The sequence below is a fragment of the Molothrus aeneus genome, chromosome 5, assembly GCF_037042795.1.
Source record: "Molothrus aeneus isolate 106 chromosome 5, BPBGC_Maene_1.0, whole genome shotgun sequence".
Taxonomy (NCBI): domain Eukaryota; kingdom Metazoa; phylum Chordata; class Aves; order Passeriformes; family Icteridae; genus Molothrus; species Molothrus aeneus.
Window position 1 is genome coordinate 22574274 of NC_089650.1, and position 23145 is coordinate 22597418.

The 23145-nt window shown below is 46.2% G+C and overlaps 1 protein-coding gene across 1 annotated transcript; it reads right to left on the reverse strand.

The window, feature by feature from the left end:
* Positions 1 to 1496: 1496 nt before the first annotated feature.
* Positions 1497 to 7884, reverse strand: LOC136556902 (retinoic acid-induced protein 3-like). Its single transcript, XM_066550334.1, has 4 exons — positions 7811 to 7884; positions 4464 to 5419; positions 3445 to 3488; positions 1497 to 2754 (listed from the first exon to the last, which is right to left on the reverse strand). Exons 2-4 carry the CDS (start codon positions 5386 to 5388, stop codon positions 2662 to 2664), a joined length of 1062 nt encoding a protein of 353 aa, XP_066406431.1. The 5' UTR covers positions 5389 to 5419; positions 7811 to 7884; the 3' UTR covers positions 1497 to 2661.
* Positions 7885 to 23145: the final 15261 nt, after the last annotated feature.

Here is a 23145-nt window from a genome sequence, read left to right on the forward strand (position 1 = left end):
AGGTTTAAAAAAATTACTCTAAAAGGCACTCTTAAATCCATGGAAGGAGATTTTCCTTCTCTGCCAAGCAGCATGCACAGTAACAACCAAATAATCAAGAAAATCGCCATGCCCTGAATCAATGGGAGTGCATAGGATGTCTCTCATCCCGCCCAGTTCTACTGCCTCTGGGGCCAAGGCACACTGAGAGGTTTAGTGAAGGAGTTGGCAAGTGTCTGGGATATGGAAAACACATGGTAAGAGCACACTTCACTCCTGTTTCTCCTGTTAGCCTGCTCCTTTGCTCCACCAGACTCCACTGAAGCAGAGGAGCTGCCTCTCTTTCAACCTATTTTTGAATCATCCTGGGACATACTAAAGTTAACAGTGACACCACATCTGCTTGAAAAACTAATTTCTTGAAAGTTAGGTGCTGTTTCAAGCATATCCCTCCTACCTTCAGTCCGCAAGTCAACAAGTTTCATCATGGCTTCACAAACCCTTTTCCCAGCCTGCTCTCCAATATTATATTAGCATCCTTGAGTTTTGTCCCTCTTCCTGTGTTACACCTGAGGACTGTGTAGGTGGAAGAGAGGAGGAGGGATGGTTAGCATAATTTCCACCTCTAATTTACTAGAAAAAGGCAAGTTATGCTGTGATACATTTAAAAATCAATCCTTAGGAGGCATCTGTCTCATGCCAAGGGATTCAAAAGTCTCAGATGTCCTTGTGCTGCCCTTCAGTGCTGGTGGGCAGAGTGGGGAAGACCCAGGCTGCCTGATTCACTGTGCCTGAGGCAGGGGGTTACTTGCCAAGCATAAGGGTATGTGGTGGCATAACACACCATGTAGAATCTCATCAGAGAGTATTCTCTAAAAAGGGAAATTATTGCCTCATACTATCAGGAGGTTTAAAAATTATTATCATCTTCACTGATATGATTTTGCTTTGATATTGTTTCTACTTTCAAATAAAAATATTACATGTATTCAGAAAGACATCTTTTTACAAACTGAATTACATACCTACAAGCTCCTTTCCTATTCTTGATCATGCAAGTACCCAACAAGAGACAAGTGAATAAATACAGGAGTATTGACACAGCAGACACAGACATGCACAGTGATGAAAAGTTCACATCTTTCCTCTGGCATTTGCTTGCTGTGGCTTGGATTTGTATTTCCTCATTTCTTAAGCACTCCTAACATTAAATCAACTTTATTCAAGAAGAGTAGCATGGAGAAGCTACTAACCCTTCTTCTGCACCCTCAAGCAGCTGATCTTTGGGCCACAATGACAGCTTCAAAGCAGCACCTCTCTGCCATTTTCCCCTAAGTGCAACCTCCCAGAGCTGGCCCACTCCAACCCATGGAGAGCTATTGCTGCCACCCCGCCAGCCATGACAGGAATCACATTCCCAAGGAAGAACAGCAGTTTCTCATAGACAGGCTGTTTGGGTTTTTATTAATTAAACAGTCCATATACAAAGTACTAAATAAATATAGAGCTGTGTCAGACGCCAGTGTACCACACACACCCACTTGGAGAGCTCTCTGTAGTTACAGATGAAATACCATGGAAAGCTATTTATCAAATGCAAAGCAGGTTACAGAATGATTCAACTCTGCAGACTCATTGCTCATCACCAGGGTGCAGTCCACACATCACACACATGCACACACACACTTTTGCTCACTCATGCATGGGAAGAAGGGTGTCTGCCCTCTGTAACCTGGCTGCTTGGGAAATGTTTGTGTAAATGCCACAGACACACTCAGGAAGAGGCTGAGATCCAGGGCTCACAGGATTATATCCCACCAGGGTATTGCAAGGAGCCACATGGGAGAGGCTTTGTCTTTGGGGATCCACAGCCTGGAATGGCTGGGGTGGGGAGGGAGAGTTTGCAGGGGGCAGGCACCTTGGGGACCTCAGCTGAGGCACATGGGCAGGAGCCAGAGCTGGAAAGGAAGCTTTTAGAACATGAACTGGAACATGTGTCAGGGTAAATTGGTGTAGATGGTTTTATGCCTTTAAGTTTTCTTCCCCAGCTCCAGCATGGCTCCTAGATGATAAGGAAGGTGCTGGAAGCAAATATGAAGATGAAAAATGGAGTATTCTTTTTCTTTCTCTGTCTCTTCTTCACTGATCTCTGGAGGACAGCCAGGCAGGGCTGGGAGTGGGCACAAAAGTAACAGGGGATAGATAAAGATGTCCTCAGTAGTACCTGAGATGTCTCTGTGGGTATACAGGAGGAAGGAATGTGTAGGGCTGATACTCCTGCTCCTTCCTCTTCTCCCATCAGATGAGGGGTGCAGGCACCCCCATGAGCTGATTAAAGCAGGTCCTGTCTGGGGCAAAGCCAGTCACAGACCCAGCTGATGATCTTCCTGCTTCTCTAGCATTCCTGCTGGAAATAGGCCAGAGTGCTCCTCCATCAGAAGAGAGAAGCTCCATTCCATGGAGACAGAGTGAGCAGGGACAGGATGGCCAGGGCTGTGTCTGAAAGCTGTGTCTGAAGAATAACAGGGAGGTACAAAGGTGCCTGTGTGGGGGAAAGAGGATCCCTCTCCTTTTTTGCTGATGTGGGTTGACTCTTCTGCAGGATCATCTCCTTTGTCAGCATGTGGCCCATTCCCTGTGCCTCTGCTGAGGGGCACTCAGTCTCTGCTCACTGTGGAGCTGCTACATGGGGCTCTTCCCACCAGTGTAGTCATGGTATGGGCTTGTCCGGGCCTTGGGGCGAGGGATGGAGAAATCATTCTGGGGTTCAATGGCCTGAAAAGGAAGCACAGAAGTCTTTACCTTTGAAAACTGGACAGAAGCAATAAAACAAAGCTTATTAAAAAAACAAAGGAAGGAAGGGAGAAACAAGAGCTGAAGGTTTCCTAAGAATGTGACCAATAAGGCTGTGGAAGAGCATCCTGGCAGAACAAATTAGTGATGGAGACAGGTCACCAGAGGACATGTGGGAACATGATGTGAGCTTCTAGACCTGGCTAGGCTGTGGTCTGAAGGAGGACTGGTGAATGGACAGATGGACATGCAGACTGCCCGCTCTGGATCTGCACTGATGGGAATACATTCAGGGCATGGGCTGAGGAAATAAGCACACTCTCCTAGGAAAGGGCACAGTCTACTGTAGGAACTGTGCTTGAATAGAGGACTTCTTATGTGGTACCAAATTCCAAAGTACTGAAAACCATAACCTCTTTACATTGGGCCCCTCTTGCCTTCCCATGTCCCTGGACATGTCATAGCTCTTTCTTTCCTCCCAGCCACAGGCACCTCCATGAACATGGCACAGAATCACTTGGCTCCATGCAAAGCACAGGCCTGCCTTCACAGAGCCTGCTCTAGGCCCATCTGTCTTTGCCCCTTCTCCTTCCCTTCCTCCCAGCACCTGAACAGGCTACACCTGCCTGTAGCCTGCATGTGGTGAAAGGGGTGACAGTGGCAGGAACTTACCTTCATCTGAAAGTGAGAAGCATACGGGGAGTAGTTGACATTTCCTGTGTCACAAGACAAAGGCAGGGGAAAGTTAGTGCATTAGCATTACACAGTAGCTCAGAAATACCACACCAAGGGAGACTCAGAGAGTCTGTGGCTACATGAGCAGCTCCTTTTAGACTGGTCTGTGAAGTGTGCAGGCAGGAATGGGCTAAAATCCGTAGGTGGAGGACATTAAATATTTCCTTCTGAAATCAGGAATGAATGGTATTACAAATAACAGGACGCAGGTGGCCTTGGAGTTTAGACACCTCCCATTGCCTCACAATTACTGTCACCATCACCAGCCAAATCCCTCCCACTTGTACACACAAGACCCTCTTCAGGGTATTCCCTGGGAGAGCACAGCCTTTCTTGGCTATTCTCTCACAAACCTGGGGGTCTGACTCCAGGTGATGAATGTGATACCAGGAGCAAATACACACCCAGAGGAATCACATCTCCTACCCACAGGTTTGGGAAACCTCAACTGATAGAAACATTTTGCTTTGTCCAAGTAGGCAAAAGATTAATACAGAAAAGAAAGACCTCCTTGCCTCCTTTTTGGATGACATTCTTACATGGATATGGGAACCTGATCAAAATTGGAGTAAATAACCGCAAGGTATAACCTAGATAGACCTGAAGAGCTGATGCATCACTAAGAGACAAAAAAACCCTTCTGATTTTCAACATGGACTTCCCAGACATAGGAGGGTCATAATGAGTTACATTTCAGCCCTGACATGCAGCAAGTCTCCTACTCAGTCACTGCTCCTACACATTACTTTGCATTGGTCTTCACTCATTTCCCTCATGTCTGGAGATTAATTTTCATGGGCATTTCCAAAGTTTCATCAGTCTGAAACTTCTTCCTATCCTCTCATTTATCTATCATCTTCAAATCTTTTCTTGCAGCTCTCCCACCTCTTTTAGGTCATGAGTGGTGCTTGTGTGCTTAGGGCTGGGGGGCAGTGGAGTCATCCACTTCACCATACCTTGCACAATTTCATCTTGGGTGTAGGCACGGTTGTCCACTCCAGTTGTCTGCTTTATGAACTTGGGTTGGCAGAAGTCATTTTCTGGAGGGTAGTCCTCTAGCTTCAGAGGAGAGGTGAGGAAACAAATTTCAGGGACAATATACATTATCAGGAAAATCCAGCCATTGGACACCAGAGCAATGGCCACAACAGGATCATCCCACATGTATTTTTCTAAAACTGTGTTGCCTTTTATGAGCATAGTGATCCACACCACCCAAATGGCAATGGAGAACAGGACAGTGACAAAGATGTGTGCCCCGTGCCTCTTCCAGCTTTTATATGGCCCACAGAATGTGAACATGGAAACCAAGAAGGTCAGAGCCATCAGGAAGAGCACGTAGATCAGAAGCATGACAAAGTCCTTGTTGGTATTCTCCCGATCCATTTGCAGGAATTTTTCTCTCTGGTTTACAAACATGGTGACCAAGTACTCGATGCTGATCACAACTTGTACCAGGGCAAAGGAAACAAGGAAGAGCAGCAGCACCCGCCAGGAGAAGGGCTTTCTTCCTCTCACTAGTTTGCTGAGGTTGCAGGCATGGGTGAGGAGGCACGAGAAGCAGAGGGCAAAGATGACCCCAAACAGGAAGAAGCGAGTGGGACGAGTCCTGTCATTGAGTTTAATGATGAAGGCAAAAGTGAGGCCAAAAACACCGAGTGTGCCTAAAAGAAAGAAAAAATAGACGGAGATCATGTGCCGTTTGCTGTTGTCTTGCACTTTGCAGATGAGGAAGAAGAGCGAGCAGATGAGGAAAATGGTGATGAGGATGCCTGCTGCAGCCAGCGACTCCAGGACAATCCCCCAGGCCTTCTCTGTGTCACAGAGCAGGTGGTAGTCGGCACCGATGCTGCCGCAGCCTGGGGGAGGCGACGTTGTCATCCTCTTGCCTTCTTGAACAACCTCTCCAAAGCTGTAGAAAAAGAGAAAGCACAGGCTGTCAACAGCGGGGAAGGAGAGGCAGGACAGACCTCCATCCCCACCTCGCTGGGCAAGGACACCACAGTGCTAAGGACATGGGGCAATGGCAGCAGAGTCACCTCAAGGTTTGGCAGTGGCTCTCCACCAAGGCAAGCCAAGCCCCTCAGGAGGAGGCAATTCACCTTGCATGGCGTCTGCACTGTGCCTGATGTTGTGCAACATTTTAGGAGTGTGGGGAGCAGGGAGAAGGTGAGGTACTGGAAAGGACGCTTGGTGCCCTGCAGTGCAGACTGAACTGCCTTGTCATTTCTGTGATACAAGAGTAGCTGTAGTCATAATGCAATTTACACTCCTCTAACAAGTTCAAACAACATCAGTACCTTGTACCGGGAGATTCAGACATGAACAATGCAGAACAGGAAACTCATTGTTCTCTTTTACATTCATTTTCCCCCTTTTACATTCTCTGAGGCACTTTCAGCTTTGGTTTACCATTATGAATGAAGGGGGAACTTTAACACCTTTTACTTTGCAGATAACTAATCTGGATGCCTGCAGCACAGCCCTTCTTAGTCCAAATTCAACAGCAAATACAGGCCACCAACCACTAGCCCTGAACTCATATCTCTCCTTCTTCACAGCAGTGTAGCAATAAGGATGTCTCAAAGACCAGTCTCCTCCCCAAGACACTGCCTTGCACTGACGAGAGGCCTGACACACCAGAGCCAGTGCTGCTCATTGTGTGAGAAGTTACCAAGTCACTGCGTGAGGAGTCCACAAGCCAACGATGCCAAGGTCCCTAACACACTCCTGCTGTCTCATCTTAAGGACTTCAGTGCTGTCTGAGCAAGCCTGTCTCCCAGGGGATAGGAGAGCTTAAGTGGGCTGTTCAGGGGAATTAAATCCCCTACTTTCTTGGGAGCTTGAATCATATGCGGAAACCACAGCACGGGGTGGGGGGGCCGCTGACACATCATGGCCCATTATGCATGCACAGAGGGGAGTTTAGACCCCAGGGGCCAGGTACTGATTTTGAAACACTAAATTCCTCACTTAGGCTTAAGTCTCTAAAATCTATCAAAAGAGGAGTTTAGATACAGTATCACAATGAAACATGAGCAACCAGTCCTTAATGGTGACCCAAACTGGAAAAATAGGCTTTCTAATAGAAAAAAAAAAAAAATCAACCTTGCAAAATGCAGACTTTAGTGCTCACTGTGCCATTTGCCTTAATTTCCCTGCTCCAGAACAACATACTGCACTCATGAAGTTGGTTCTCAAACCCTTCCAGCAGATTTTAGTGAGTGCAGATTGTAGTTTTAATAAATGGTTAGTTGATTCAACCAAGGGATGAACAAAGGGTGAAAATACCACTGACTCACTCCCAGCCCCACAGATACTTCAATGGACCTGCTTCTAACTGAATTGGAGAAATATTTTTCCAGCTTCTAACCTCACTGCGTAAAAGATGTGCAGCTCTTCAAAAGGCAGACTACAATAAAATGCAAATTATTCAAATATGCAGGAACTTTGGACTCCCATGGAGAACATGGAATAAGTGGATAACACATGAAGGAGTTTTCACAATCAAAGTACACAAAATTTTGAAGATTTCTGATCTCTTGCACAGATAGCTGGGTTATCTGGACAATTTTGAGCAATAAATGTCTGAAAATCTAGAGAGAAAATTCTAAAATTTTATCCACAGACATTTACTGTTGATTAGATCAGGTTATCTGCTCACAGACTGGTGCTGGCTATTGAGGCACGTGGAGAGCCCAGAGAACCAGCGTGAGTGACCTGATGACAGCATGGAGCACACCCATAGCTTTGGGTCCTGCAGTGCTGACTGCAAGAGCCACAGCCAGAGGAACAAATGGGATGGAAATAACCTTCCTGACTTGGAGAACTGGGCCACTTGCAACCATTTGTACTGCCTTCTCTTTTTTTCCAGGGTAGATGTCCTGCGTAGCATGATGAGGCATGAAGAGCCTCTACCCCATCTCCTGGGTGCTCATTCAGCACCTCCAGCAGTGTCTAGGAATTCCAAGGGGCTCTGCAGTCCGTGCAAAGAAGCCTGTGCTGTGGTAGCTTATACAGCACAGCCCAAATCACAGCTCTCACTTGAGAGAGCAGGAGTCTTCTCCCTCCAACTTGACCCGCCTTTTTCATTGATGTTTGTACATAAAATACACCCATTCGGCCACAAATTTCCAGTCGTGTCCCGGGAGCTCTGCCCAGCCCCAGCTGGCGGTGCCATCCCAGAGTCACGGCCGGGAGGCACTCTGAGGTCGCTGCGGCACCCCATGTCCCGCACAGCCATCCCAACCCAGCTGCAGCAGGCAGGCCCAACCTGGATCCTGTAACACATCGCCTGAATTACCTTTCTGGGTCCTGCCTGGAGAAGGCAGCGGGGAGGCTCCGTCCAGGAGAGGCACTTTCCCAGCGCACCAGGAGCCGGACACCTCCGCTCCGCAGTCCCGGCCGAGCAGCAGCTCCGCGCCCGCCGCTGCGGGAGCTTTAACAGCTGGAGGGCTGGGGAGGTGGGGCTGAGCACGCCTATTCCAGTTCCACCGCCTCGCCTCTCCTCTCCCACAGGACACGGCGGGGAAAATTCGGTGCCAGGAAATGAAGGCCTCCTGACGTCAGCGGGGCACTCACCCCTGCGCCGGGTGGGGATGGAGCGCTGGGACAGCGCCGAGTGCCGCTCGGCCAGGCCCCTGATAAGGTGCTCCCCTGTCTGGCTCCTGGCACCCGTGGGTGGGGACCGCCACTATGAATAGCAGTGCGTCCCCTCCCTGCTCCCAGCCTTTCGTGTCTTTGCCTGCTTGCCCGCCCGATAAACTGCTTGCAAAGCAGGCCGTGAGGAGGCTTGGTGTGTGAGCAGTGCCCAGAGCCGGGTGGCAAGCGTGGATCCGGACACGGTTTGTTACTCCGGGTTCTCAACAGGTGCTGCAATGCGTGTGGGGACACGTCTGCTCTGCTTGTCCCTTCCACCCGTGCCAGAGAGAGCCACCGGCTCCTTCCCTGGAAGGGGCAGTTCGGCTTTCCTCGGCTCCTTCCCTGGAAGGGGCAGCTCGGCTTTCCTCAGCTCCTTCCCTGGAAGGGGCAGCTCGGCTCCCTTGTGCCTCGCTCAGAGCAGCCTTGCTCTCTGAAGGTTCGGTTCAGCTCACCAGCACTGAGTCACTTTGTCCAAATTGCTGGCCCAGGCAATGACAAATTCCCCCTTGCTCTACATTTTATGCCTCTGGCCTGACACACCTATCAGCACAACCCCATCTAAATCCTCGAGTATATCCAATGTGTTGGTGACTTCATTTGTTATTTTAAATGTTACTCACTGGGAGTATTTCATTATCCTGATTAAGGAATTGACATCAATTCAAGGCCTATCTGCATGAAGCGCTCAGTCCCTACACACAGCCCCAAACCTAAAAATCGCCCTCACCTCACAAAGTTTGTGCTCCTTCCCAAAACAAGGGGTGGAGGTAGAGCAGCTGCACATGCGTGTGCTGAGGTCTAAATTCCCACAGGTGTCTCATCTGCTTGTTAATTTTGTTTGTTTTAGGGATTCTGGCTTATTTCTGGGCGCTGATCCTTTTTGAATCTCACATGTGGAGACTGCCAAAAACTCATATGAGAGAGTCCTCTCTTCCACACCCCACAGAAATTCATGAGGACCTGCAGGGATGAGTGGCTCATCCAGTGAAAGGCAACACTCAGTGCAGTTACTGTGGGGTGGGCTATGCTGAGCCCTAAGACACTTCTTCATGTCCTTCCAATTTTTATTTCAGTGCAAAATCCCAAGGCTTCTTAGGAAAGGACATACCAGGTTTCTGTCCATGAAATTAATCTGAACTTTAAAGCAGGTCCTGGGCTTAGTGAGCCAGCCAAGAAGGAAGCAGTTATGAAAAATGAGAAGAGAAAATAAGTAGAGATAGAGAGGAGCTTAGCAGCATCTCAGTGGGATCCAACTTGTCTTAGGAAAGCATCCCAAGAAGATTTCAAAGGTCACTGGTCACTGCCAGCCTATTTGCATCTTGTCAGAGCACATTATGGACTGCCAGGTACTTCCCTACATTTGCACAGACACAAAAATCCTCATGGAATAGACCATGTCAAATTATATCAGGAGAAAAAAAAGGAGAAAAGATAAAAGTAACACAGACATTTTTTAGAATGCCTGAGAAATCCATGAGAGTCAGTCATCAAGCATGACCTGTACTTTCAGAAGGCTAATGGGGCTACATTTAAAAACAATCTCAAGGGATTTAGGATCCTAAGGGCTGCTGACTCACTGCAGTGTGACACATGGTGTCCATGGCTCTCATGCTGTGCCAAGGAGGGTGGAGAGGCACCACTGGTCTGCAGGTGTGAGTACAAATGGCACAGTGATCACACCAGAAAGGTGAGATGGCTGTCTCCTCGCTTTAGGGACAGGATGTAACCTACAGATAGAGGCACCTAAATTTAGATGTCTGATGGTTGTTACCTAAATGTGAACTGAGTGTCTCAGCTCCCAAACAGCCATAAGGTCAGGAGGACTGTCCCAGCTGATGGATGCAGGTGCCTATTTCTGTGTACATTGAAATGCTCCCAGGTGTGGTTGCCTGGATTGCCTGGGGCCTCACTTTAGTTGCTCGCACACCAGCATAGCATCATTTGAGATGCCCAAGTGTCTCCTGCTCAGCTTCCAGTGACCACTGCAGGAGCACATGAATTTCCCATACCTCCTCTATCAGATCTGGCAGCCCTGTGCAGATGTTTTGGGTACCCTTAGGCATCTGAAATCACCTTTGTATGAGCAAATGGATTCAGTGCTCAATCTCCCTGGCTATTTCAGAGTTGAGATGGCCAGCTGATATGTAGGTACTTAGCCCACTGTAAGGACTTAATTCTGGTACACCAGCAGAGATAAATAGTTAATTGAAGGTGCTGTAGCTCTGTTACCTGTTACTCAGTGAACAGCATAGGTATGGCATATAAGATACAAGAGCTGTGGGAATCAATCCTTCTGGAGCATTAGCTCACTCTAATAACACAGAAAATCCCAAATGACACTAGGCACCATAGCATGGACTATCAAATTGACTCCTAGGTGTCTACAGAGCAGACTTCTTCATTGGAGGCAGTCATGTGGATTCTCACTATAGTTGGTGGAGAGAAAGGGACACTTCCAGGATAGTTGCAGTTGATCTGCTTCAAGACAAACCAAATCAGACCTGAGAACTACCCATTTCTTTCCAACAGAGATGGAGACAAGAGAACGATACAGATCTTTACACGTGACAGCTGAATTGCATAGCAAATCTCCAAAATAATTTAAACACAACCCAGTAGCAAAATGCTGGTAATGTTGGAAGTTCCTTTAGGTGGGAGGCTGTTGGTAGCCAAACTGCTTGCTTTGGCCATATTGCAGCCCTGGACAAGCAGGGTGGTTGCTGGTAGTGAGAAGGACAGTTGACAAGGAGAGTCAGGGACAGCAGCAGGCTCTGACCCCTTTGGGCAGCAGGCACCCACAACTCCCAGTTCTCAGGCAGCAGGATGAGAGCTGGGCTCTCCCTGAGTCAGCTCTGCTCCCTGCCCCTTCTTGCCACTGGCATTGCTCGGCCCTGCTCCCTCCTGTGGGGTGGAGTGCCCAGTGGTGCCCAGTGCTGCCCTGGGCCAGCCCTCCTCCACTGGCTTCAGTGTCTCAGCAAATGGCAGAATGCTGCAGACCCCTCAGCTCAGCCAGGCATGGGGAAGGAAGCGTGTCTGGAGGTGCAGGGACTGAGATAACATCTTTTATTAAGACAAGTAATAAGGCAAGCAGATGCCTGGGGAGAGATGGTGCATAGCGCTCTGGAATGTGTCTAAATAACATGTTTACGTTTGACCAGTGATACTGGCTGCACTGTGAATAGGTTTGTGCCATTCCTTCTGCTTAGCTACCTGTGCACAACAGATAGCTTAACAACAGAAGAACAGCCTTGCTCCCTGAAAAACATCCCCCTGCCAGTACTTATCACAGTCATCCTGAGCTAACATTACAGCCAGCTCCATCTGTTTTCTTCATCTTTAAATCAGTTCAGGTACAAACATTATGACACCCTTGGAAAGAGCCTGGCACAGGGATGGTCTTCAGCCAGCCAGCTCAAGGCACCACTGCCTTAGACAGGAGAGAAGACAAGGGAGGGGGTGTCATTCCTGGAAAGGGACATGTGGGATCTTTGCATAATACTGGACTTTCTCCTGGGTGTCCTGTCCTTGAATCCCTCAAGTTCTGACTTTGAAAGCATGTATCCAAGGATTACCAAAAACCCTAAGACTCTAAGAGTTTAATAGTTTTCCTTTGGAAATGAAGAGTGTTGCACCAAAAAGTAAATATTGTCTAAAATAATTGCAGAAGAAACACATTCTGGTGTCCTTCAGAACCTTTACTTGTCTTTGCAGCTATCAGTTCTTCCAAACTGCATGCTGTGCTCTCTGCCATTTTCAGTCTCAGGAAAAATATAAACATTTCTGGTATGTAACAATGATTTGCTTTCTGTGCTGATTGCTGCCTCCTCTCAAAGACGTTCCCTTCTTTAAATGAGCAGGTTTTGGCCAGCTCCTTTCTCTTCCTGGCTCCTAAATGCCCTAACTCCTGGTACAGGACTTTCATTTACTGGGAAAGGGATAGATTTGATCGAGAAAAGGACAAGGAGATTTATTAAAATATTGAAATCAATGTTAGTGAGTATATCATATAAACAGAAACTTTCAAACCTGTGAATGAACTGTTATAGTGTTCCTAATTGGTGAGCAGACCTTGCTTACAGAAATGGACTGCCTGGTCCTTCACTAGGAACATGATGCTCTTGCAATGCTGCCAACAGGATCACTTCTGCACACAATGCCAGGTGTGAACAGCCTGGTACCTGGAAACACAGGGGCAGGGGGTAGCTCCTGGAGTACCTGCTGAACCTGGGCTGAGCTCATGCCTTGAACATGCTCCTGTCCCATGGGGACAGGTATCACAGCCTTTCGTACTCCAGAAGTGTAGAAGCTGGAGCAAGAATGGGCAGAAATAAGTTGACAACAGCTGAAAGAAACTGTGACTGTGATCACTTTGGCCAGGAAGAGGTTTATCATACAACAAAACTGGTGCTTTTTAAGGCCATGAACAAGTTAAAAAAAATTAGATTTATCACCTCCTGTAGTACTTTCACCAGTATGCTGATAAATATTTCACTCATGACAACTGAGCCATTCCTCTAGATGTAGTTTCCTGGAGGTTTCCTGTGCCCACTCTCTTACCAGTTCAGCAAAGAATGCTGCAGCCCTCCTTCATGACATTAACCTCATCTGCTTTTATGCTGATGCATTCCCAAAGCAGCAAGTTACCCTGGTATGCATGACTGGGTATTGTATATAAACAGACATTTTAGGAAAATAACTCTCAGTAAACAAGGGATCTGAAAACACACCCCTGGAAAGGAAGAGTGGCCAGGGAAGATCCAGGAGGACCTGCATTTGCTCTCTCCCAGAAAGACTGACTCCAAGGCTGGGGTAATGATTTAGGAGAAAGGAGATATCTGGCTGCATCTTTAGCTAGTGGGACATGATGGAGAGACTCTCAGCAAAGCACTCCTGGAGGTGCCAGCCTCTGCTGCCCTTGTGTCCCAGTCCTGCTTTTGGTACCCTTGTCTGGCCATGAACGATGTTCCTTTTGGCATTCCTTGCCCACTGTGTCTGGAGTAGTTTCCCCTTTTCCCTCCTTGTCCTCTCCACATTGTGGGATGTGGGTCGCAAAGACTGGCTGAGATTCTTGCTGGGAGAGGATCAGGCTCCCTCTTTCACGGGTGGCTGTTGGCAGTAGAGATTCTGAGATAGCCAGCCTGACCTGGAATCTGATTTCTCCTGCCAGCAGTGTCTTGGGTAAGAGGTTCTGTAGGAGAGTGCTTCCATGCAAGGAGCATTCCTGGGAATCAGGCTGCACACAAAAAAGACCCTGCTCAATGATAGGGAAAATTCTTCTTTACTGCTGCTGGATCAAACATCACCACCATAGCACAAAGAAAAGCTGAGATCCAACATAAATCATTCCTCCCTTTTAGACTTCATCAGAAAAGAAAAACAAAAACATTGATAGGTTTTGGATTATTTTTTATGAACAAGCATGCAACCAGCATAAAACCTGGCATAAACTCAATATTGTCTCTCCTGGATAAATTATCAAAAATACTTGTTTAATCAGAAATATCTGATTGGACTTGATTATCTTGAAGACTTTTTCCAACTTTATTGATTCTATAAAATGGCTACATACAAGTCTGGTACTGACTGCAGAACCACAGCTTGGTTAGTCTGCACACACTGACCACAGCAGTTTTGGTCAGTGTGTGCAGACTAACCTTTAATCAATGCTATGATTTTTCTTGACAGAAATGAGCATCAGGGGAGAAAAATATAAGGAACAATTATAAGATAAGGTCAAGTAATTGAATTCACAGCCTATTGATCCCAAATAGTTTCTTACAGTTTAGAGCAGGTCCCCAGGACAGGCAGTTCTTGTTCTCGGAGTGTCACAACTCCCAGTGTCACCTCCTGGAGCTGGAGAGCTGCTGAGGAGCCGTGCAGAGAACCACAGTGGGAATCTCAGTCAGGCTTCAGGAAAATGAAAGCAAAGAACATGATAACACACAGTGCTCTGGTGCCAGCCCTACTGAAGGTTGTCTCGCTGCAGTCCTGAGAGAAAGAGCTTCTCTTCTGTGCAGTTTCTTCTGGGGTGCTGGGGGCTTGGCAGCAAAGCTCAGGCAGATGGGGTTGGGGACTCTACCTGCCTGCTTTTCGTCTGTTGCACAGACACAGCCATCTCCCAGGGGCCATGGGCATTACAATCTGTGGGTGCTTGTGATTTGAGGGGAGATGGTTTGTGTTCCTGTGGGTTAGAGCTGTAGACTGTTAGAAGAGCCAGACCAGCGCTTATCTGGCAGAAATGCCAGTGAGTAATAGTTACCAGATTATATGTACATGACATAAAGCCAACGCCTCACTTCTGCTTGATGGTTCACTCAAGATAAAGTTTGTTGCTTGGCCCTGATTATAGATGACCATAAAACTTGTCATATATCTTGGAGGGCTGCTCAAGGACTCACTCAGATTCAGCATCCATTAGGGGAGTACTAGCTTGGTCCATGCTCAAGTCCTTCCCCAGCTTAATGTGCATGTGCCAAAAAGACCACTGTAGCCTTGCAAATGCTCAGAGATGAGACAGGAGAAAAGCAGGATGTGTGCTTTATCAGGCTAGGGCTAGGGCCATGTTTTCAGCATGCACAAAATGCCTTCTCACTCAAATCCTGAGGACTCCTCTCCCTCTGGCAATCCAGGAGCCTTGGGAAACACTTGGTTTCTGGCACAGATGGATAATATGTCCTGGAAGCCTGGACATCTCATGCACAGAGGGCAGTGGGTCCCACCACTGCTGGGGGAGCCCAGATGATTGCTTAGGATGCTCATCCTGGGTGAAGGATGGAACTGGCTGGGCAACAGAGCTCAGTATGCCGCAATTAAAAGGCCATTATATTGCTGGGCACCCTCTTTTCACTTGGCACAAGATTATGCATGCAGGTCTCCTTCCACTGCTTCCTCCATCATGGTGTGCATTGAGGTGAGTGGATTGCTCTTCCAGCTTCCAGGACAACACAGGCAGTATCCCTGGATTCTGCCTCACTGGAGGCCCAGGACTGCATTTCAGTTCTTTACTCCTCCCACCAAAACCCTTTTGTTAAATTATTCTCTTAATGCAGCATTTGCCAGAAGTGACCAGTAGTTGCATCAGTATTAAGGTCTCTCAAGTTTCTTTCCAGTCTGCTTGCTAATCACAGCCGCTGCTTTCTGAAATCTCCAATCCCAAGTATCACCAGAGACACTGAGCTCCCAAAGGGACATACCAACCACATGGGTGTGTTTCAGAGGCCTGCTAGCATTCCTGCTGGCTTCTGTAAAATGAGGCCTCTTTCTGCAGTTTCTACCTAATTTTGGCAGGCACACACCCACACAAACACACACATACCTGTATGCAAGCACACACACCCTGCTATCAGCCACACCCAGCCTCGCACTGCCAGCCACACTCTCCCTCTGTGGCTGCAGTGTCTTCTACAACTAGATAAAAATGCAGGACCTGCAAGGTGGGAGGGTGCTGGTGGTGGAAATGGTAGCTGGGGAGGGAAGAGCAAGAGAAGGCAATGACAAGCCAGGAGTGGAAGTGGCAGTCAGGCAGGTTGAGAAAGAGAATGGGCAATTGCAAGCCAGAAGCATCACTGAAAATGGTTTTCCATAGAAAATTCACTGCAGGATATGAAACATATCTACCTATTGTTCCTCTGCAATGGGTCTCCTTTGCTTTGGGACGCAGATCCAAAAGATGTGCACTCTTTAAATGCTATCTTCTAGTTCAGTAGCTCCACTTTTTAAAGATGGAGCACTTGAGGCCATAGATTTGAATCCTAGCCAGAGAGATTAAGTACTTGAGAACTGAAGTGGGGGCCTAATGTAATCCATTTAATTATTCTCCCTTTAAATCTTTCACAATAAAGAGTGGAAATCTCAAAGGGAAAGTGAACTGAAAAATGCAGTCTGTGCATAAAATTCCTACTATTATTAAGTTTTCTGATTCATGCAAAGGAATAAAAACCCCTCAAATATATAGTCTTAAACACTCACACATACACAGATACTCCTCACTCATTTGACCGAAAGTCCATTATTCCATTGAAAGTTCAGGTGGAAATTTCCACTGACAGTTCAGACCAGCTGTCAGAACTCAAAAGTGTCTCTTGATCTGCTGCTAGGATAGTTTCCTTGTCTCACCTCACAGCTTCATTTAACTCCTCTTCTGATTTCAGATAAGCCTGTGAAAATATTTGCTATCTCACATTTGCTATGGTCACTGAAGATATTGTAAACCTGACATGTTTACAATGACAAGCAGCAATATTGGATTAGAAAAGAGCATTAAACTGTTAAATGTGAACTTCCAGACTGGATGTTGTGCCCAGGGCTAGGAGAAGGCGAGGTCTGAACTAGACAAAAAATACAACTGATTGCCATGTCCCTGGCATTGATTCTTCTTCTTCCAAACTTCTTGACAACCCAGGAGCTCCCCTAAGCTAGAGGGAAAGAACATCAGTGTGCAGTCATTATTAATAACCAAATGGAGAGGACTTGGCTGAAATAGAGAAGGCTTACAAAGCTTCTGGCTCACAGTATGAAGAGAAAGAGGTCCTGTGCAACCATTTGGACGAGTAATTCCAACCTAAGGAGCCCCTTTCTGCTGGGTGTGATGGACAAGCCTCCTATGGGAGCCCCTGGACACCCCGTGTCTCTCCAGACCCAGCAGCCCTGGCTATTTTGCTTGGTAAACAAAAGCGACACTGTAAGTGACAGCCATATCCCAGGGAAGGGTTGAACGCAGGTTTAATTGCCAATTGACCTCTTCAGAAATGCAAACACAGCTTCAGCTAATGGTATGAGCAATGCAGAAAAGCATCAGAGATGAGGGATGCCTCTTGGTGTGTGCATAATAAGCAAGGAGAAGCTTTGCCTCTCTGCAGCAGGTTCTTCTCCTCTTCCAAAGGTGTTGCATTGCCTGATAGTCCCTTTCTTGTTCATCATGAACAAGCTGCTATAACTTGTTTGCAGTCATGAAACACCAACTGGAACACAAGTAGCTTTCTCTAAAAGCTTATATATTGCTTTTTCCAGGAATACCTGGCTGCAGACGAGACATCACCCAGGATAAGATCCATCAGCTTTTGGGCACCAGGTAGTGCTGCTGCATTTCAACAAGCAAGCATTATTCCCTCTCTGGGACAAGTGGGGAGGTTTATTTGATCACACAAAAAATGCAGTGCCTTTGTGCCTACATTTTAAAAAGCACAAAGGATCACTACAAATTTTAGCAAAGACTTTCTGCTTGGTACACAACACATCCCATTATGTGGCATGAACTGATTTGAAAAAAAAACCTAGCTTGTGCTGTATGTGAATGAAGGGATCCCACCCACATATGCTATGGATTTGAGCAATATTATTGCTCAAAGGGCTTTATCAAATTACAGAGCTGTGATACACATGGGATTCAAGTTATCATGAGATTTCACAGTACATGGGCTTAGCTTTCCCTCAGTCAGAACTGAACACACACAGTAGATCTGAAGCTGCATTGAGCCAGAACTGAACCAAACCAACTTCAGTTCTTACTTAACAACCCAAATAAGAACTAAATCCAGCCTCTAATGATTCACCTGTCTGATCAGCAGTGTGCTGTCACTAGAGGTAAAGGCAAAAAAAAGTAGCAATCCACATGCATGATTCTTCCAAACAAAGCACACATTCTGGATGTATTACATGACAATCTGGTTTCTTTAGCAAATGCAGCATCTGTTAACAGTCCTGTTCCAATTTTTAAAAAAGTCTGCTATTGCGTAACAGTTGATAATCCCCAATCTCCGGAGTGGTTAATCTAGATGTGTGCATGGTTAAAACCTCTGCTGGCCAATTGAAATCTGACTTTCTTAACTACTCATTTATAATCATTGAGCTGAACAATGACACTGTTGAAACTATTACTGGTTAGGATGTATCCTAACCTTGCAGGACAGCACAAAATTTTGACTATTTTGCCCTACATCTAACCATCCTTCTCATAATTTATCAAAAAGAATTGATTACTACCAGTAATGAGTTGAAACTAGTGGTTGAATATAAATAAACCATCTTTTCCTAACAAGCAGTGTTAATTAACAAGATTATCATTAATTAACAAGAGACTTGCCCAGAGAGCTCAACAGGATCTGTTACTTTCTATCATACACCTACTTGTTTGGTATCTTCTAAAGCACCTGGAAACACAGATTCCAGCCAGTCCCTTAACAACTGAGGTGGGATATGCCTGCAGTGGAAGAACCTCTACCTGCACAGGGGTTGTAGTAGCTTCCTCTGGTGAGAGGCTTCAAGGCACACAAGTGTTTCCTAAACTACAGTGAAGATGGGGAGAGCCACGTGGGAACTACTGAGGCAGCTCACATCTTCCCTATACTCTGGAAAACAAAAGCAGAACAGAACGGGATGCAAACAGCTTGGGCAGACACCTGTTAGACAGACAGGAGAAGAGCCTGCAGGACCATATTGCAATGCAGTATGAACAGCAAAGCACAGAACCAGCCCTGAAGAGAGGGCCTGGCTGCAGGCTATTGGGGGGGGGCAAGGCTGGGAACAAGTAAGCAGGAGAGAGTGCAGAAGGTGCTTAGAAAAGGGGATGCATATATGAGACTTTCATGGTGAAGGAAGGGATTCAAACATGTAGGAGAGGCTAAAGGTGGTGTGAGAAGATTGGAGGTTCCAAAAAAACACCAAATAATGGAAGCTTACTAATGCAACACATTCTGGGACATGTTGAGCAAGAGGAAATCTTGCCTGGGAAGGATCTCAGAAGCAGAACTCAGCAGGTCTGTGCCAGCTGAAGAAACAAAGCACATCATTGTCAGTTAATTATGTGAAGGGAACCCTTGGCCAATGCTTCCAAAGAAACAAGTCAGTCCACGTGGAAAAGCCTGAAGGCAGGGAGGGTAGTGCACTCAGGCACTCGTGGGCAGAGGAGCTTCCCTACCCCAGCCTGTGCAGGGAGATTCCCTGTCCCTCAGTCACAGGAGAGGTGGTTCCCCAACTTCATGCACCTGCAAGCATCACTGTCCCAAGACACCAGTCACGGAATGCTTCCACAGCTTAGTGCAATCCCTTGGGTAAGCCTTATCTGATCAAATGATGGGACTGGGTAATGATGCAATCGGGCAAGACAATTCAGGAGAGCAGAAAGATGCCAAGTGTGCCTCTGGGATTCTGCCGACATGCAGAGCAGGCAGGCTCACCTGCTCTGCTGTACCAGCACCTGGTAGGTCAGGCAATTCTGGTTTCTGCCACGAGGCTCAGCCCATTGCCCACGGCAGTCACAGAGAAAAGCCTTCCAGCCAAAGCAGAACCCAGGGCAGCACAGAAGCTCATAAGCTGTTTCCCTCTACAGAATTCATTTTAAGGCTCACAGCTTCTGGTTTTAAGGCTCATGGCTCAACTTTGGCAAAGCAAGCAGAAATTTCCTCATTTGTCCTGCCATCATGAAGGCAGAGGAAATGAGTATCCAGATCACAGAAGTCACTTCAAAGCAAGGTCACCCAACCATGGCTGGCTTCAGTTCTCTATTTGTCAAGTCTTTTCCCACCAAGAGAGATAACAGCTTCATGCAAATTCACTATCCTGCTGGAAAAGAGGGCCTCTCCACCCATCAGTCCTCCTCTTGATCCCTGTATTTTCACGTGTCAATAACTTACAGCACTGTCTTTTCCACAGACTTCGGCATCTTTTTGGACATTAACCCACAAGCCATTTGAGGCACAGAAGCATCCCCACCTGCACATTTTCTGTCTTGTTCCTATAATTGGTAATACACAGCCCTGTAGATCTCAGGTGATCAGAGAAACAATGGGCTAACAAAGCTGGACACTTCCAGCTGAGACTGCCCCGGCCCAAGTAGTGGAAACTAAAGAACATGACAAAGGAGGAGAGGTTTTTAATCTGCTTATTCTGACTGGCAGAGGACAGCCAGTTCAGGGGCTCCACCTTCCTCTTCAAGAAAGAACAGAATAATTAGCTTTCCAAAGGGCTGCTTGTGTTAAAAGGAAAATAGAAAAAAAGGAAACCTCATTGGCTGTATGTGTAAGATACAGAGATAAAGACAATCACCAGAGATTTAATTGATACCATGCCCTCCAGCAAGCTCCCTTACCATTGCACAACAGGAAGCTAACAGGGCCCTTGCAGCAGTCAAGTCTTCCCCTACATTTGCTGCTTCTACTAAATCCGAGAGAGCCACAATTTTCTGCTCTAGGATTTTCAGAGGACACAGCAGTCACATATTCACAAGCAGTCCGTGCAAGTACAAGAGCAACACTAGTGACAGTGATTCCCCTTCATCAGCTTAATGCAACCCTGATGGAGAGGGAATTTCCACACTAATTCATCAGACAGACCAGGTGGCAGCATTTGAAAGAGGAGGGAAGAGCCTGAGAATACAGATAATAGATCTTCAAAAAGTCATCCTCTGAACTAGACAGAAGCAGTACAATTGGAGTATAGAAGTCATATCTGGGTGGCAGCTTTGGAAGAACCAAAGGGTCACAAAACACTAGCAGGTTTTTTGCAAGGAAGAGCTCTCTAACAAACTCACCCAAGATGAGAAGGCCTGGCTACAGCCAGCCAGATAACCTCACACCTGCCTGTGCTTATGTCTAAATTCCATCTTAGAGTAAAAAATCTGTTTCTGACATTTCTTCCACAGATCTTTTATACTCATTCCTCACTATGTTATCCATTTTGGAGAGAACAGCCTTTTTTATTTTTAAAAGTTTGCATTTTTATCTAAATTCTTTTTGAAATTGGGAAGCCAATTCCAAGATTCCTAGATAATACTGAAGAAATTCTCACCAATGGGTGGAGGAAGACTAGACTAAAATACATATACATCCCTTGAGTGTATCCAATGGAAAACAGCTCAAAGCTCTCAGGATTTCCAAGAAGCATCTTGAAACCTGCAACTACAGGCATGGAAAGCTGCTTTGGAGTCAGGAGTCTGTTAGGCTGTCTGCTTCATGTTGTTGATTTTGTTTGGAGAAGACTAATCCTTAATGACCAAAGACAGCCTCTGGCAGGCACCAGGGTAAAGGCTTAACAAGCCTGTAAGCATGCACATGAGCAACAGTAATAGGAAATCACTCAGTTGTGGCAAATCTATCATTCTGAATACATATTGAAGGATAAGCAGTATTACTTCCCTGCTGATGATACACCAAGCACAGAAGCTGTCAAGGATAGATCAGGCTGGGCATTTCCTGTTATAAATTTCCTTAACTGAGTTAAGACAGAAGACCAAGTATATGCAATTACATGCATGACTCTGGGGTACCTTAATTTCTATTGCTTTAAATAAAACTGAATGATCCTCCACACTTTCTCTCCCAGGCTTGCTCCATGGATGCTTATGTTGCTGCTGCAGGAAAGGATGTACTTTTGTGGCTCCAACTCATATTGTGCAAAAGACTTTCTCCTACATCAAAACCAATAAATTTCATGCTTTAGCCTTATTCCTGGGATGGAGCAAATGTTGAAAAGCACACAAAGGAGTCTTTTTTTTTCTGGAAGCCTGCATAACCAAAGCAGTTCACCCTTATCAAGCAGTCCTCCATCTATATCACACAGATAACCTGCAGAGCAAGTTTTGCTATTTGCTTTCCTTTACACAGAGGCATGTTTGTGAGTGAAAAATTTGAGCAGGATTAAGGAGGGGGGACTTAAGTCCAAATGGGAATAAATGCCAAAATACCTACCTTCCTTGAAAAATATCAAAAAGGAGGAGGAGGAAGTGATGGACAGAAGCAAAGGTCTCTGTGAGACACAAGAAAAAACTTTTCCCACTTTTTTCATAGGAAGCCCACATTACATTTCCCTTTCCTCAGGAGCATTTACAAGCATCAAGCCCAAAGGAAGGCAGAAGCCTCTTACAAGAGCTCTATCCCAACTTTATTGTAGAGAGAGGCAACAGACCAGCATGTACATTTCTGCAGTGATGAGTATCCTCCTGAAAAGCAGGCAAAGGTAAAGAGTTCTCTTCCCTTTGGGCATGCTAAATTACCCTGTGTTAACCTCTAGGAAACACAGCTTCAGGCTTGTAGGTGCTTCCCTGAAAAAGTGTTGAACAAGCTCCAAAAGCATCCACCCATCCCTGAGGACCTACAATATCAACATCGAAAAACTGCACAGTGCCACTGTCTTCTATTGCACAACCAGGCACGACCTTGGCACAGTCCAACACATCCTACCAGGAGGCATGGCACGACAGATACTCGATTCCCATGCTCAGGAAGGCAAACACTGGTGCCCCAGGGGGGCTTTGGAAGCAGAGAGAAAGTGTTATTGTCATCACCCTAAGTTTCTGTATTTGAAAGGTCCTCAGGAAGAGATACAGCACTGCAGGCATGGCTGTATTCATCCTTGGGCCAGAGATCAAGTAACCATTTCCATTTCTTAGGTGCCAGAGGAACAAAACTTCCTTAGTTCTCCCTTTTAAATGTTGTTATTCAAAAGAAGCCTTCCTAGTCAGACCATGAGAAAAAGCCATCTGAAAACTAAGAAAGTGTCTTTCACACCTTTTTTTTAAAGTTCGGGAGTTAACACCAAATCTTGGGATTCTGTCAGAAACTCACATTCTGATTCTCTGTGTTTACAATTGTTGGGGGTCCCTCTCTCCCCTGCCCCCCCCAAAAAAATCTACTAAGTACATAAGGATGAGGAGTAAGAATTCAGAATGACTACATGAACTACATCTGGCACCAAAGCTGGATTTTTACAGCATTTACTCTGCAACATTTACAGTAATTAATTGCTCACTTGAATGTTTATAGAAGCTCCTTACATGTCATTGCAGGCAAACCACAACTTCACATTTATACATCATCAGAGTGGTTGGTACATGCCTGTGTCTTTCACAGGTCATGCAATGAATTCCATTCTTTCTTAGGTATGTTCAAGGGCTTTTAAGTATCTTTGTTATTTTCCTTCTTCTGTGCTTGGTTAAACTGTGAATTTTTACTAACTTCAGTCCTGATTTGTAAACTAAAGCCTTCCAGATTGCCAATTACTTCT

Coding starts and splice junctions, on each gene's coding strand:
- LOC136556902 (XM_066550334.1), bottom strand. CDS start 5,388: ATGACAACGTCGCCTCCCCCAGGCTGCGGCAGCATCGGTGCCGACTAC. Junction 3,489..4,463: donor CCAAGATGAAATTGTGCAAG/GTATGGTGAAGT, acceptor CTTGTGACACAG/GAAATGTCAACTACTCCCCG. Junction 2,755..3,444: donor CTTCTCACTTTCAGATGAAG/GTAAGTTCCTGC, acceptor CTTCCTTTTCAG/GCCATTGAACCCCAGAATGA.